Source organism: Pogona vitticeps, chromosome 3 (assembly GCF_051106095.1).
Source record: "Pogona vitticeps strain Pit_001003342236 chromosome 3, PviZW2.1, whole genome shotgun sequence".
NCBI classification, from domain to species: domain Eukaryota; kingdom Metazoa; phylum Chordata; class Lepidosauria; order Squamata; family Agamidae; genus Pogona; species Pogona vitticeps.
Window position 1 is genome coordinate 65,648,118 of NC_135785.1, and position 14,200 is coordinate 65,662,317.

Genomic DNA, 14,200 nt, shown 5'->3' on the forward strand with positions numbered 1-14,200 from the left:
ACACAGGAAGTAGCAGTTACTGGTTATAAGTCTTCGCTCAGTTGGCGTAGAGCATGACGCCAGGGGCTCATTCCAACAGTGGGAGAGGTCATTGCACCTCACTAGGTAGCTACCACCCGCCTTAAGCTGGGCAGTCCCCAGCCAGTAAGGTGCTACCTCGCCACAGTCTGTATGGAGAATTAGTGCAGGGAAAGCGCTCCAGAGGGAGACCACAGCTGCGATACAAGGATATCTGCAAGCGGGATCTGAAGGCCTTAGGAATGGACCTCAACAGATGGGAAAACCTGACAACTGAGCATTCAGCCTGGAGGAAGGCGGTGCATCATGGCCTCTCCTATTTTGAAGAGACACTTGTCCAGCAGGCCGAGGCAAAGAGGCAGTCCCGAAACCAGCAAAATCAAGGAGCTGGACAGGGGACAGATTGTATTTGTCTTCAGTGTGGAAGGGATGGTCACTCTTGAATTGGCCTTTCAGCCACACTAGATGCTGTTCCAAGTCCTCCATACAGAGCATGTTACCATAGTCTCTCGAGACTGAAGGATGCCTAATCTGATCTGAGCTGCTCTGTCCTAGACTCCACCAGCAACAACAGGCATCAGCCACTATTAGAACATTTGCTACAGATGCTGCAGTTCCTATGTAGTCTATATTTTCTATCTGATGTGCTAATGCTAAGCAATTGAGTTCCAGAGAGTGAATTTGAACACTCCCCCTGCCCCTGGTCAGGAATGGAGTGATAGAAGGCAGCAAAAAATCCAGAAGCAGATTTTTTTTGACACAATCGTGCCACCACTTCTTTTAAGTAGCAGAGAAATTTAAATAGCCTAGAAATGTTAGGAGTGAATAATGTAGCTTACCTGTTGCCTTGTAGAGTTCCTTTAGGTGTCCTTCAGGCAATCTGATCTGATGAACAGTCACATCAACTGTTCCTCCTCCACTGTCTACGACTATATAACTGTCGCCTGTTGACACAAGTGCAAATAGCAATGTGCAGCCTGTATTACTGTTAAATCAAATATTTCACTTTTTTGCAATGAGATTGTGCTAACATAATGTGTCTGTGCATTAGCTTGCTGTCTGAAGACTGGGCAGCCATTGATAATGGGGAGGTAGAATTCAGAATGCAGCATGTTATTAGGTAAATGCGCAGATATTTGAAGAATGCAAACTAAATGGCCAAAATCTTACTGGGTATGGGCAGTGTAAATTCCAAACTGCAGAACTGGTGTGCATAATCAGATTTCTCATACCCAGATCGCGTCCATGACATCCAGCAAGAACATTCTGAAAAATACTTGTGTAAATTTTCTTTACATACTCTCTCTCTCTCTCTCTCTCTCTCTCTCACACACACACACACACACACACACACACACACACACACACACATACACACACACACACACACACACACAGAGACACACACAATATTTCACAATGGGATTCTGGCTGGTGCATTACCCATATTATAATTTCTTTTCTATAATCAATACAACCAAGAGTGTCACCTTTACATACTACATATGAGCTGAAGAAAGGCAAGTACATTCATCAGCTTTTGACCCTAAAAGATTTTGTGCTTGGAAAAGCTCTACAGCTCCTTGTTCTTAGATGAGAAGCAGAATAGTGGATGGCCCTGGCCACTCTTACAGCCTTTGCCCCCAACTCCTCATTGCTGTTCCTTCCTTCCTATGGAGCTTCATAAGATTCCTGACCTAAACCTAAAACTATAAACGCATCTAGGATGTTGCAATCTGATGTAGCCACTAGAAAGAAGTGGAGTGCTGGCATCCACCTATGTATTATTTCTCTCTTTCTTTTAGCCTTAAATGAACAGAAAAGATGGATTGGTTTTTGTTTTTTTACATAAATTTGTACGGCAGGGCTAAAATATCTACCTGTATTGTTTTTAGAATCAAACTGCTAAGGATGATTTTGGAGAATTTTGAAAAATCACTTTTTTGCTTGGCCTTTTAACCGCATGCAACTTCGACAGTCTTAAAGCCGCCAAAGGGATAAGGGAAGAATCAGCAACTGCTCCAAATATCTTAAAAGCACATGGCGAGTATATAGAAAATGCAGTGATATTGGCAATATAAAACAATGTTGAGAACAAAGGAAAAGGCAGTACCTTCTTCCAGCTCGGACCAAATTTCGCCGATGACATTTTCAACCAAAAAAGTACGGCTCTGCCGGTTACGCCGGATATGTTCTTTAGCTAGCGAATGACAGGAATAAAATGACAAAATTTAAGAAACATGAGCAAGTATGCAGCAATTAAGTAAAAACGCTGAATGCCGATTATTTGTTTGTTAAGCCCCAACCCTGATGCTTTGGGGTGAAAGTCTCAACTCCAGTGTACAGACATCCCTTTGATTCTTTAACAAACAAACAAAAAAAGATTTCAGATGAGGCACTGATAGAGGTGGAGGCTCCACATTTTACATGAAGGAATGCAGTTAATGTTAGAATTGTTGTTGTTGTTTGGCTCTTGGTAAATTACATTTGTGCCAGCAGAGGGCATACATGAATCAAAGATCGGGCTAAATGATTTGTAGTAAACACTGGAAGCACTTGATTTATGACTCTGGAAAAAATGTTTCTGGGTGATAAGTTTGGTTCTTCATTTCACAAATAATTAGAAACATGGAAAGCTACATTTCTAGCTTCTATGTTTTAAGGTCTGAAGCACTAGGTGATATTTTCATCACGCAATAGATCCTTTTAATGAGAGATGTTGAGTACTGAGAATGTTCTGTATTTTTTTAAAAATGTAATTTACCACTAAGTGGTCATCTATCTAAAGTTAAAACGGAAAGCACTAGAATAATTTCATAAAATAAGTCTCAAACCGAGCGTCTCCATGGAAAATCTCTGAAACAGTTGTAAAACACTTTTCACCTCTACATACCAATTACTTTCATTCCACATTATAGACCTATAAGTATGAAATCTATTTGTTCCAGAGATTCACTTGAAAAGAGGAATTAATTTATCATGTATAAACAAATATGTGTAAGTCAAGGGAAACCTGGTGTGGAAGCAGCATAATATTTATTTATTTTATTTATTTATTAGATTTCTACCCCACACCCCTAGACAGCGTCTACTCGGGGCGGCTTACAAATGTCATAAAATATCATGAAATACAATAAAAACATCATTATCATCAAACAATTAAATCAATAATATGGTGTGTTAAAGATGGGGAATGATAGAACAAAAGGATAAGTTCAAGAATTGACAGAAGGGAAGGCCTGCCTAAAGAGCCAAGTCTTTAAATGGCTCTTAAAAACACCCAGCGAGGGTGCCAGGTGGATCTCAGTTGGAAAGCTGTTCCATAGTCAAGGGGCCACTGCCGAGAAGGCTCGGCTTCTTGTTCTTTCTTTCCAGACCTCTCTTGGTGTTAAGCCCCTCAACCGTCCCTCCAAGCTGTGCCGAGTAATTCGGGTAGATCTAGGTGGAAGAAGGCAATCTGCCAAATATTGAGGATAATATCATTTCATAGCAGTTACATCTTTCTACAAAGCAATGTATTGAGCAACAGATTGGACATAGAATCTAAGATTATAGTCCTGCACCTGCTTAACTGTGAGTAAACCTCACTGAAATCAATTGGACTTACATCTGAGTAGATATGAATAGAATTGTGCTTTAAGTAAATTACATAAGTAAGGGAGCATGGAATCATGCCAGACATCTCAAAATAGTAGTAAAATGGTAGCAGAGATACTGGGAGCCAAAGAAAGATGAGTAGCATTCAGGGAGATGAATTAATGGCACAATTAATGGGCGTGTTTCTGTGCGAAGCTTCTGAAAAAACAGGGGTGGGGGGTGTCCATTGAAATATATTATATATAATATAGAAATATATGTCCATAGAAACATATATTGAAATATATTAGCATTTGGAAAGCTAAGGGGCAAAGAAATATAAGGAACAAAGAAATATAACATGTGTATCATGCTCTATTATTTATTTTATTTATTCAGTAAAATATTTCAAGGACCCTGTGCCATATCAACAAGTCACACCTTGTCCTCTTTCTGTTTTCTACATGTGAAAAACCAACGCATCTGCAAAGATGTTCCTGCTCATGCATACAGTTCTTCTGTGGTCTTGCTCATGTGTGGTGCCTCCACTCAAAGCAGAGCCTCTCCTCTGTAGGCATGTTCTGTGGCTTCCCTCTTTCCTATGACAATGAAGAAGGGAGGCAAAATGCTCCCCTCAAAGTTTTGTGAGTTTGGTCCACGAAAGTAATTTCTGGAAAGGGTTAGGGAGTCAAGGCACTCCTTGAAAATGGGGGGAAAGGGAAAAAGTAACAGTTTAAGTAGCAATGGACTGAATGTCCATTGGCGATCACTCCAGATTGATTGGTGAAATCCCATCTAGTCTCATGTAACCTACCTAAGTAGCAGAGTATATGGAAAAGTCCATCACGTCTGTAGCTGTGGCAACTCCTGCAGAGAATGCATGGAGTTTTCCACTGAAGCAGAGTCACTCAGAAAATGCATTGTCTGCTAACTTAAGAGAAAATGAAGATAAGACCTTATCAAGCAATTGTCCACTACTGAAGTGAAGTCTATGAGGTTTTGCATTAGTTGGCTGCTAATGAAATCTGCAAGGATAGTGGATGAATGCAAACAAACCAAGGTATACAAAGCCACCCTTGCCCTATAAATAGGCCAATGCAATGTAAGCTACAGAAGGAGAGAGAAAAGTTACAGGTAGATACTTTAAATGCTTAAAATGAATGTGGTTATTAATCTTCTTATGCTCTAGATTTTAAGACTGTTAAATTTTTGAAGATATATTCCAAAGATGCATTAGGTCCTTAACACTTCATTTATTCATTTATTTATTGGAACTTTTATATTCCAATATTAAGATTTCTATGTTTCCCACATGTATTTTTAAAGAAAAGTTATTATATTAATTCTTGCTTGCGTATTCAATAAAAAAGAAAAGCATAATTCATCTGGACAGTTATTTGTGCATAATACATACTCTGGTTCATATTGCACACAAAACCTCTACACAGGGATTGTTCTCTATGATGGATTTCATAGGCTGAATGGTTGTTACAGTTTATAGTGCTCTAAGGCAGTGGTCCCCAACCTTGGACCTCCAGATGTTCTTGGACTTCAACTCCCAGAAATCCTGGCCAGCAGAGGTTTTGGTGAAGGCTTCTGGGAGTTGTAGTCTGAGAACATCTGGAGGCCCAAGGTTGGGGACCACTGCTCTAAGGGCTTAGTTCATATATCATCTAACAACTTGATAGTAGTGTAAAAAAATGTAACAGTCCCAAGCCCTGTTTTTATGTGATAAACTCATCCCTGCTACTCCATGGTATACATGAGAATCAGGATGGTCTCTTTTGAAGGCTTCTTACTTCAAAAAGGGATGAAGGGGCATGTGGAATGAAGTTCAGCCCTGAATCAGAACATTAACCTATGTGCCATACCTGGTGTAAAGCCAGTGCCAATGGCCTCGCTTGGGGTATAACCATTGACAGGTCCTTTGCTACTCAGGTCTATCATCTGATGAAGACGGAGCTTCCGGCAGTAGATTGATGCAGCCTCTGGTTCCAAGGCAATTATCAGTTGCTCAGGATTCTCAGAGGAAGCCATTCCTGCCTGCAAATAGAGAACAGTAAACCAAGGGCAGGGGGCAGGGGAAAGAACATGGAATAATCAATTGAACAAACAGCTTTGATTTCTGACTTCATAACGAAGTCATTTGTTAAGGCTGATTTGCCCTTTATTACCCTTGTTATTGTATGTTAAGTGCTGTGGTTGAGACAGAGATCTAGTTTATAAATGAGAGTAATATGTGGATATTCATTACTGAATATAGTAACAGTCGTGCATATGATACAGAGTGATAAGAAAATAAGATTATATTATCTAATTTTTAAGTATCTACAGTCAACCCTCGACTTACAAACGGCTCTAGTTACAAACATTTCGACTTACAAACCACTCTGAAAGAAAAATATTGACTCGACTTACACACTTAGATTCGAGTTACAAACAAAAAAAAACACACGGGACGAACCGTAAAGGGGTTGAAATAGTGAGAGAGGCATTCTGGCTTGCAAAGCCTGGGTCAATTAACACAACATGCTTTAAAACATGCTTTAAAATTGGCTTCGTTGAAAAAAAACGATTTCAAAAGTGCTTTTAAAACTGTTCCCTGCCTCCCCCCTCCTTTCCTGAACTTTTCTTGACCTAAGAAAAAAACAAAAAATATATCCCCTCTAGTGGCAGAAAGCGGAATAGCAGCTCCCCATTAGTTTCTATGGACGGAAACAAGCAGATACGGATTAAATGGTTTTCAATGCATTCCTATGGGAAATGCAGATTCGACCTACAAACTTTTCGACTTACAAACTGTCTTCCAATACGGATTAAGTTTGTAAGTCGAGACCCCACTGTAATTTTCATTGGAGATCCCAGGTTCCTAAGAGGAAAGTAGATTGGGTTGGTTTTTTTTAAAAGGTGGTCTCATCTCTGCTGCTCTTCCACAAGCAGAAAACATCTTTCGCTTCAGACAAGCTTTCTTTTAGTGACTGGCTGCTTAAGAGTTTTTTTTTAATGCAATGGTTGGTATATTTGTTGCTTTAAAATCTGTTTTAGTAATATTTTTATCTCTTTTTAAAAATATAATATTCATTTAATTCATTTAAAATATTTGTATAACTTACTGTTTTAAGCTTTCAGATCTTTTAAACGATTCAAGCCAACTTGGGCCCCTTTTTAGGAGAAAAGTAGGATAAAATATTTTAAATAAATAAATAAATACTTTTTTCTACTTGGCCAGCATTAAATAAAACTATACTTTCAGATTGCACCTGCCAAATTGTTTTGATTTGCTTATTGCATTTATATGTTGATCTCCCATGAAAAATGCTCAAGGCAACATATGAAGAAGATGAAACACCAAATAAGGTAAACCAAATCTAATTTCCATGTTTACCACAATGGTAATACAGTAATTATCTGGCTGCTGAGATACATCCAGAATATTTTAACTTCTAATTACTCTCAACATTTCATCAGGCAACAATGAGGGCCATAAACCTGGACACACTGAAGTAAAATTGCGATCTATATTGTTGTGATCACTGATCTGCCACTAAGAATGCAGACAAAATGGATACAATGAGTAGGTGCAAAAAAGGAATAAGATATTTATATGCAGCAACAAATTCATGAACTTACTACAAGCTGAATATCTAATGTTACCAACATGATGACTAAAAAGATGTGACTGCTCCTATGTAGAACATGCCAATACATAAAATTTTGCCAGTACTCCAGCTTTCAGTTCAGAGGCAGCGGTAGTTTCACATTTTTAGGGCACTGCTCACACATCTGCCCTTGCTCACATCCACTCAAGACTTAAAGAGAACAAGCTGTAATAAAGACAAGATGTATGTGCAGTGACCCTTCAAAGATTGAAGATTTGGAAATCTTGAGGAAGGTGCTAAAGCTTGAAAGATGACAAGTACTAAATGAGTATTTCTGAGAAGCCATTTTTTCTGGGAAACGATATGAGATCTTTCTATTTATTATGTTATGTGCTATCACCAAATTATAGAGGCCTTAATTGGGTTTTCATGGTAAATGAGATATTTAAGGAGTTGTTTTACCAGTTTCTATGGCTGAGTGGGGACAAACCCAGGTCTTTTAAGCCCCAGACTTGCACTCAATCCATTACACTACTCTATGCTATTAAAATGCATTGGGTTTGCTTTTTTTTTTTTTTGGCGCTATTAGAAATTCATTTTGCAGAAAGCCATTTTGCACAATTATTTCCAAAATGGCTTCACCAGTTTTGGAAACAGCAGGATGGTGCTGGCCACAGGGGCATTAAGGAAAATGCAAGGGATGGGCAGGTTACCAAGGCAGTTGCTGCCATTTCGATGTGCTGTGGCAGTAGGGGTAAATGAAAAACTATTAAGGAAAAAAGAGTGAAACTATTCTACAACCAGGGTTGAAAACTGGCTGGGAGGTTTTTCCCAACCCTGAGAAACCACCAGAGAGCCCCACCCCCACCCATGGTAGCTAAAAGTCACTGTGAAGAAAGATAGGAGCCAGGCTGCCAAAACAGTCACTCTTGTTACCACTTGCAGTAGCAGTGCAAAAATCTAGGAAGAAAAACACCCAAAGCTATGATAGTTGGTCCATATCCAGTTCTAACTGTGGCTTCCTGTCCCACATATAGATTTCTCAGGAGATAGATAAGGTGGTCAGGCACTCCCATTTCTTTAAGGACTTGCCATAGTTTGTTGTGGTTGAAACGTCAAAGGCTTTTGCATAGTCAATGAAGCTTAAATAGATGTTTTTCTGGAACTCTGGCTTTCTCCATAACCCAGCGCATGTTAGCAATTTGGTCTCTAGTTCCTCTACCCCTTCGAAACCCAGCTTGTACTTCCGGCAGTTCTTGGTCCACATACTGCTGAAGCCTACCTTGTAGGATTTTGAGCATAACCTTTGTAGCGTGTGAAACAGCTGTATATTGTCTCCCTGCCTATTTAACTTATATGCAGAATACATCATGCGAAAGGCAGGACTGGAGGAATCCCTAGCCGGAATTAAGATTGCCGGAAGAAAAATCAACAACCTCCGATATGCAGATACCACTCTGATGACAGAAATTGAGAAGGAATTAAAGAACATCATAATGAGGGTGAAAGAGGAGAGTACAAAAATGGTCTGAAGCTCAACATCAAAAAAACTAAGATCATGGCCACTGGTCCCATCACCTCCTGGCAAACAGAAGGGGAAGATATGGAGGCAGTGACAGAGGTTACCTTCCTGGGCTCTATGGTCACTGCAGATGGTGGCAGCAGCCACGAAATTAAAAGAAACATGCTTCTTGGGAGGAAAGCGATGACAAACCTAGACAGCATCTTAAAAAGCAGAGACATAACCTTCCCGACAAAGGTCTGCATAGACAAAGCTATGATTTTTCCAGTAGTGATGTATGGAAGCAAGAGCTGGACCATAAGAAAGCTGACCGCCAAAGAATTGATGCTTTTGAATTATGGTGCTGGAGGAGACTCTTGAGAGTTCCCTGGACTGCAAAGAGAACAAACCTATCCATTCTGAAGGAAATCAACCCTGAGTGCTCACTGGAGGGACATATCCAATACTTTGGCCCCCTCATGAGAAGAGAAGATTCCCTGGAAATGACCCTGATGTTGGGAAAGTGTGAGGGCAAGAGGAGAAGGGGGCAACAGAGGATGAGATGGATGGACAGTATCATCGAAGCTACCAACATTTTTGGCCAAACTCAGAGAGGCAGTGTAAGATAGGACGGCCTGGCGTGCTCTGGTTCATGCGGTCACAAAGAGTAGGACACGACTTAACAACTAAACAATAACAATACAGTGGTGCCTCGCATAACGTTTGCTTCGTTTAACTTTTTTTCGCTTAATGTTTATTTTTTCAGAGTCAGATTGTGCTTCGTATAACGTTTTTCCCTATGGGCGATTTTCACATAGCGATTTTGGGACCATGCTTCGCTTAATGTTTTTTGTTTTAGGTCCCCTGCTTCACTTAACGATGTTCATTTTTTCAATTACAAAAGTGTCTTAACATGTTGAAAAATGGTTTTAAATGCTTGGAATCATTAGTGCACCTTCTAAAATGTGTGCATACTTAATTTGGCGTTGATCCGACTTTTCGTTCATTTTTTGTGAATTTTTTTCTCCCCCATAGGAAACAATGGAGCTGTCAGATTTTGACAGCTGTCAAAAGTTGGGGGGAAAAAATCACCATAAATTAACGAAAAGTCAGATCAAAGCCAAATTAACTTTTGCATCCGTTTTAGAGGGTGCAGAAGCTAATCCAAGCATTTAAAACCATTTTGACCCTTTTATGACACACTTACCGTATTTTTCGCTCCATAAGACGCACCTTTCCATAAGACGCACCAAATTTTTAGGAGAAGAAAACAGGAAAAAAATTATCTGCTTTCTTCTCCTAAAACTTGGTGAGCCTTATGGAGAGGTCCATCTTATGGAACACACCCTAGGGTCCTAGGGTGTGTTCCAGGACCCTTTGGAGCCTCCCCCTGCCTCCCTCGGGGGCCAGAGGGGGTGAAATCGCCAGCTTCTGGGGCTCTTCTGAAGTTTCCCAAGCCTCAGAAGAGCCCCCAAAGGTGGCGGTTTCATCCCCTCTGGCCCCCAGGGGAGGCAGGGTCAGTCTCCAAAGAGTCCTAGGGTGTGTTCTAGGACCTTTGGAGACTCACCCTGCCTCCCTCAGGGGCCAGAGGGGGCAAAATCGCCACCTTCTGGGGCTCTTCTGAGGCTTCCCAAGCCTCAAAAGAGCCCCAGTAGGTGGCGATTTTGCCCCTTCTGGCCCCCGGGGGAGGCAGGGTGAGTCTCCAAAGGGTCCTAGAACACACCCTAGGACCCTTTGGAGACTCACCCTGCCTCCCCCGGGCGACAGAGGGGGCAAAATAGGCAGCTTCCAGGACCTTTTCTGAGCCTTTCCAGGCTCAGAAAAGGTCCTGGAAGCTCCCGATTTTGCCCCCGCTGTCCTCGTGGGGGTGGGTGGGGGGGAGCCTGGCAAGGGTCCTGGGAGGCTCCCTTGGACCCTTGCCACGTTCCCCCACCCCCCCATGGGGCCAGGGGGGGTAAATTCGCCAGCTTCTGGGAGTGTTTTGAGGCTTGGGAAGCCTCCAAACACCCCCAGAACCTGGCGATTTTGCCAGTGCTGGCCCCGCGGGGGGTGGGGGGAGGGTGGCAAGGGTCCAAGGGAGGCTCCCTTGGACCCTTGCCACCCTCCCCCCACCCCCCACAGAGCGGGGGGGGTTAAAATCGCCAGCTTCTGAGAGTGTTTGGAGGCTTATCAAGCTTCCAAACACTCCCAGAACCTGGCGATTTCGCCAGGGCTGGCCCCGCGGGGGGGTGGGGGGGAGGGTGGCAAGGGTCCTGGAAGGCTCCCTTGGACCCTTGCCACCCTCCACCCCCCCCCATGGGACCGGGGGGGGTAAAATCGCCAGGTTCTGGGAGTGTTTTGAGGCTTGGGAAGCCTCAAAACACTCCCAGAACCTGGCGATTTTGCCAGTGCTGGCCGGTGCGTGGGTGGGAGGAGCGTCGCAAGGATCTGAGTGAGCTCCCAGGACCCTTGCGACGTTCCCCCCACCTGGAAGCTGGCGATTTCGCCGGTGCTGGCCCCGTGGGGGCGTGGGGGAGCCTCGCAAGGGTCCTGGAAGGCTCACCCAGACCCTTGCGACGTTCCCCCCCACGGGGCCAGCAGCGACGAAATTGCTGCATTCACACCATTAGACGCACTGACTTCCCCACCCACATTTTGGAGGGGGGAAAGTGCGTCTTATGGTGCAAAAAATACGGTAAATTTGCAAAAATTGACTTCGCAAAGCCATTGAAATGTATTGAGTCGGCTTCAATACATTCCAATGGAGGAAACATTGTATCGTTTAACAATGTTTCCTATGGGTTTTTTCGCTTAAGGATGCCAATCCGTGCCTATTGGAACGAATTAACCGGTTTCCAATGCATTCCTATGGGAAATGGTGTTTCGCATAAAGTTTTTTTCGCATAAGGTTTTTTTTTTTGGAACCAATTAAAAACATTATGCGAGGCACCACTGTATTTATAAAGCTTATTAAGTACATTGAAATCCTGGACTTGTTTCCTCCAAACTAAACCACCTTCAGAAAAGCAGCTTTATATAGGAATGCAGACTTTTAACACACAATTTATACATATTTTATACACTACATAAAGTGTAAACACACATTTCACTTATTTGAAATGTAGTGTTGGAAAAGAGTTTTACAGATGGAATGACTTGTCAGAGAGATAAGTGAAGCAAATTAAGTGTGGACTTTCACTAGAAGCTAAAATAACCAAACAAAGGGTATTGTACTACAGTGGCATCATGAGAAGACAAACTCACTGGAAAACGCAGCAATCCAGGAAAAAGAGCAATACCGTAGGAAAATAGGAAGAATGCACATGAGATGGATTGACTCGATAAAGAAAGCCAGAGTCTTTGCTTGTCAGACCTTTTGTTTGGTGTTGCAGTCAAAGCAGGACCAGGAGCAGAGAGACAGAGATTCAGATTTGGCGAATAAACTATGATACTCTTGCCTGCTTTGGGGATGAGAAATTCAGACATCTAGTCCCAGGTGGTATGATTGTCTTTTACTATGTGTTTGCTGTTAGCGAAAGTCTTTTAAATATTCTGGTTCTGCCCAGTACAAATTCAGCGTCTAAACAGAACCTTGAAGTACTTACTCTTCTCAGCAGAAACTGGAGAACTAAATGCAGTGGACATTAAATTTTGAAGGTTGCTTTTTTCATGGTTTTATGACAGGGTCAAGTCTCTCTCTGTCTCTCTCTCTCTCTCTCTCTCTCTCTCACACACACACACACACACACACACACACTCCCTAAATTTTCTACAATCTTACCTTTCAATAAGCTTGATGAATCCACCCTTCCCTCTCTCGCACCTTCCTTCCCGCCTTATTCAGCTCCTGCAGAAGTAGTCATTCACAAGCTGGCTTGAGTGCCCAGGGCTGTTCTACAGCCCTAAACAATAAAGCTGGTTTATCTCCAATCTCTGAAAGAACTGATCTACAACTGTGGGAACCAAGGAAGGTAGCAGGCAGAGGTGGCTTACAGTGTGAGGTTCAGCTGCAAGGGTGGGGGTGGGGGGTAGCGTTCCCCTCATTATCCCCAGGATTTTCATTTTTACCCCATTTGGGGTAAATTGCCTCTGTTTCCCGACCACTGGTATAAAGAGTTTTGAATTGACATTCATGGGCAGCCACAAGTAAAACAGGGACCCTTTGACTTCTTCAGATCATGTTCGATTCTTGACTCTCATCGTGACTGGCCTTGAGTGATGATGGCAGCTATGGCCAAATGATCACATGAGAGCTAGGGATTCCCCACCACTATTTTAAAAACTGTTCAGTATTTTTCAACAGCTCAGTCCCTAGAATAAATATTTTCTTTTCAGTGTTCCAGATGTTGTTGGACTTCAACTCCCATCAGTGTTAGCAGGCATAGACAATGCTGAGAAATGAAAAGTGTTCAATTCCAACCGCATCTGGATGACAAAATGTTTCTCATCCTTGTTCTAAAATGTAGAAAAAGAAATTGGTCTGTTAATTACGTGATGTTAAGGTGGATAAAATTTATGGCAACCTGAACAGTTTTTTCAAAATATGTGAGATGTTTAAAGAGTGGTTTTACCACTGCCACTCCACAGTGAGTTTCGAAATCTGGATGGGATTTTGAACTCAGGCCTTCTAACAGGAATCTATTTGTGATTACCTGCATACATTTGCTGGTGCTACACTCTGGCAAGAAGGATTAGGCAATTCGATTTTGCAACTGATTGTGTGGTTCCCATTGAGCCAACTCTACAATGTGGTTGTGGAAGAGTTTTGTGAACAGCACTTTTGCCTTTGCGTGATTAAAGCCACTACTTGTGTAACATCAAATTACACAAGTGTAACTGCTCATCAGGATTTCAGCCTCTGAGTCTTGCTTGGTCGCCTTATCCACTGCATCACAATGGCTCCCACTAACAGGGACTATCAAGGGAAAAACAGGGAGATTTGTTGGGATAAACCTCAGTGTTCCTTTCTCTGAGCTTTGATCCTTATGCCTTTCCCTCAAATATCCCCAAGTTCCTTTGAGCTATCTGGATAGCTCAGTGTTTTGGACCTGGGGTTGTGAGTTTGATTTCCTACTGTGCATCCCAGGAGAAAAGCCAGGCTATGTAGTTTTGGACAAGCTGCCAAGTCCTAGAGCATTGCTTCTGAGTACTTTATATCCCAGAAACCCTGGCAAGGTTCACCATAAGTTACAATCAACTTGACGGCACACTATTTAAGTTCCTTAGCTCTGACATGTGTGTCAGTGGTCCTCATTTAGCAGCTAAGAGAGGTTGCAGGAAACATACTGAAGACTTTAGACAAACTGTGCGAACATGTCCTGGACAAAAAAAGAGCAAACCTTGACACAGAAATGGACAAATAGTAGCACCACACGTGGCCCCAAAACATGTTTTTGATATATCTGGCCCATTTCAGACTCCACTCCCACCACCAAAGAGATGGTTTTACCCAGCAAAAAAGGAATGTTGCTCATATTTGAGATATGTTACAGAGCCCTGTCCCCTGGCAATATCTAACACTCAGAAA

The 14,200-nt window shown here is 42.2% G+C and overlaps 1 protein-coding gene across 2 annotated transcripts in view; it reads right to left on the bottom strand.

Annotated features, from left to right (window-relative positions):
* HSPA12A (heat shock protein family A (Hsp70) member 12A) overlaps positions 1-14,200 on the bottom strand; it is a 71,259-nt gene that overhangs the window by 11,780 nt on the left and 45,279 nt on the right. For both annotated transcript variants that reach the window (XM_072995500.2, XM_072995499.2), the window contains exons 7-9: positions 5,466-5,637; positions 2,132-2,218; positions 858-962 (exon numbers count right to left, since the gene is read on the bottom strand). In XM_072995500.2, the coding sequence (XP_072851601.1) occupies positions 858-962; positions 2,132-2,218; positions 5,466-5,637 (364 nt within the window). The remainder of the gene's footprint in view (positions 1-857; positions 963-2,131; positions 2,219-5,465; positions 5,638-14,200) is intronic.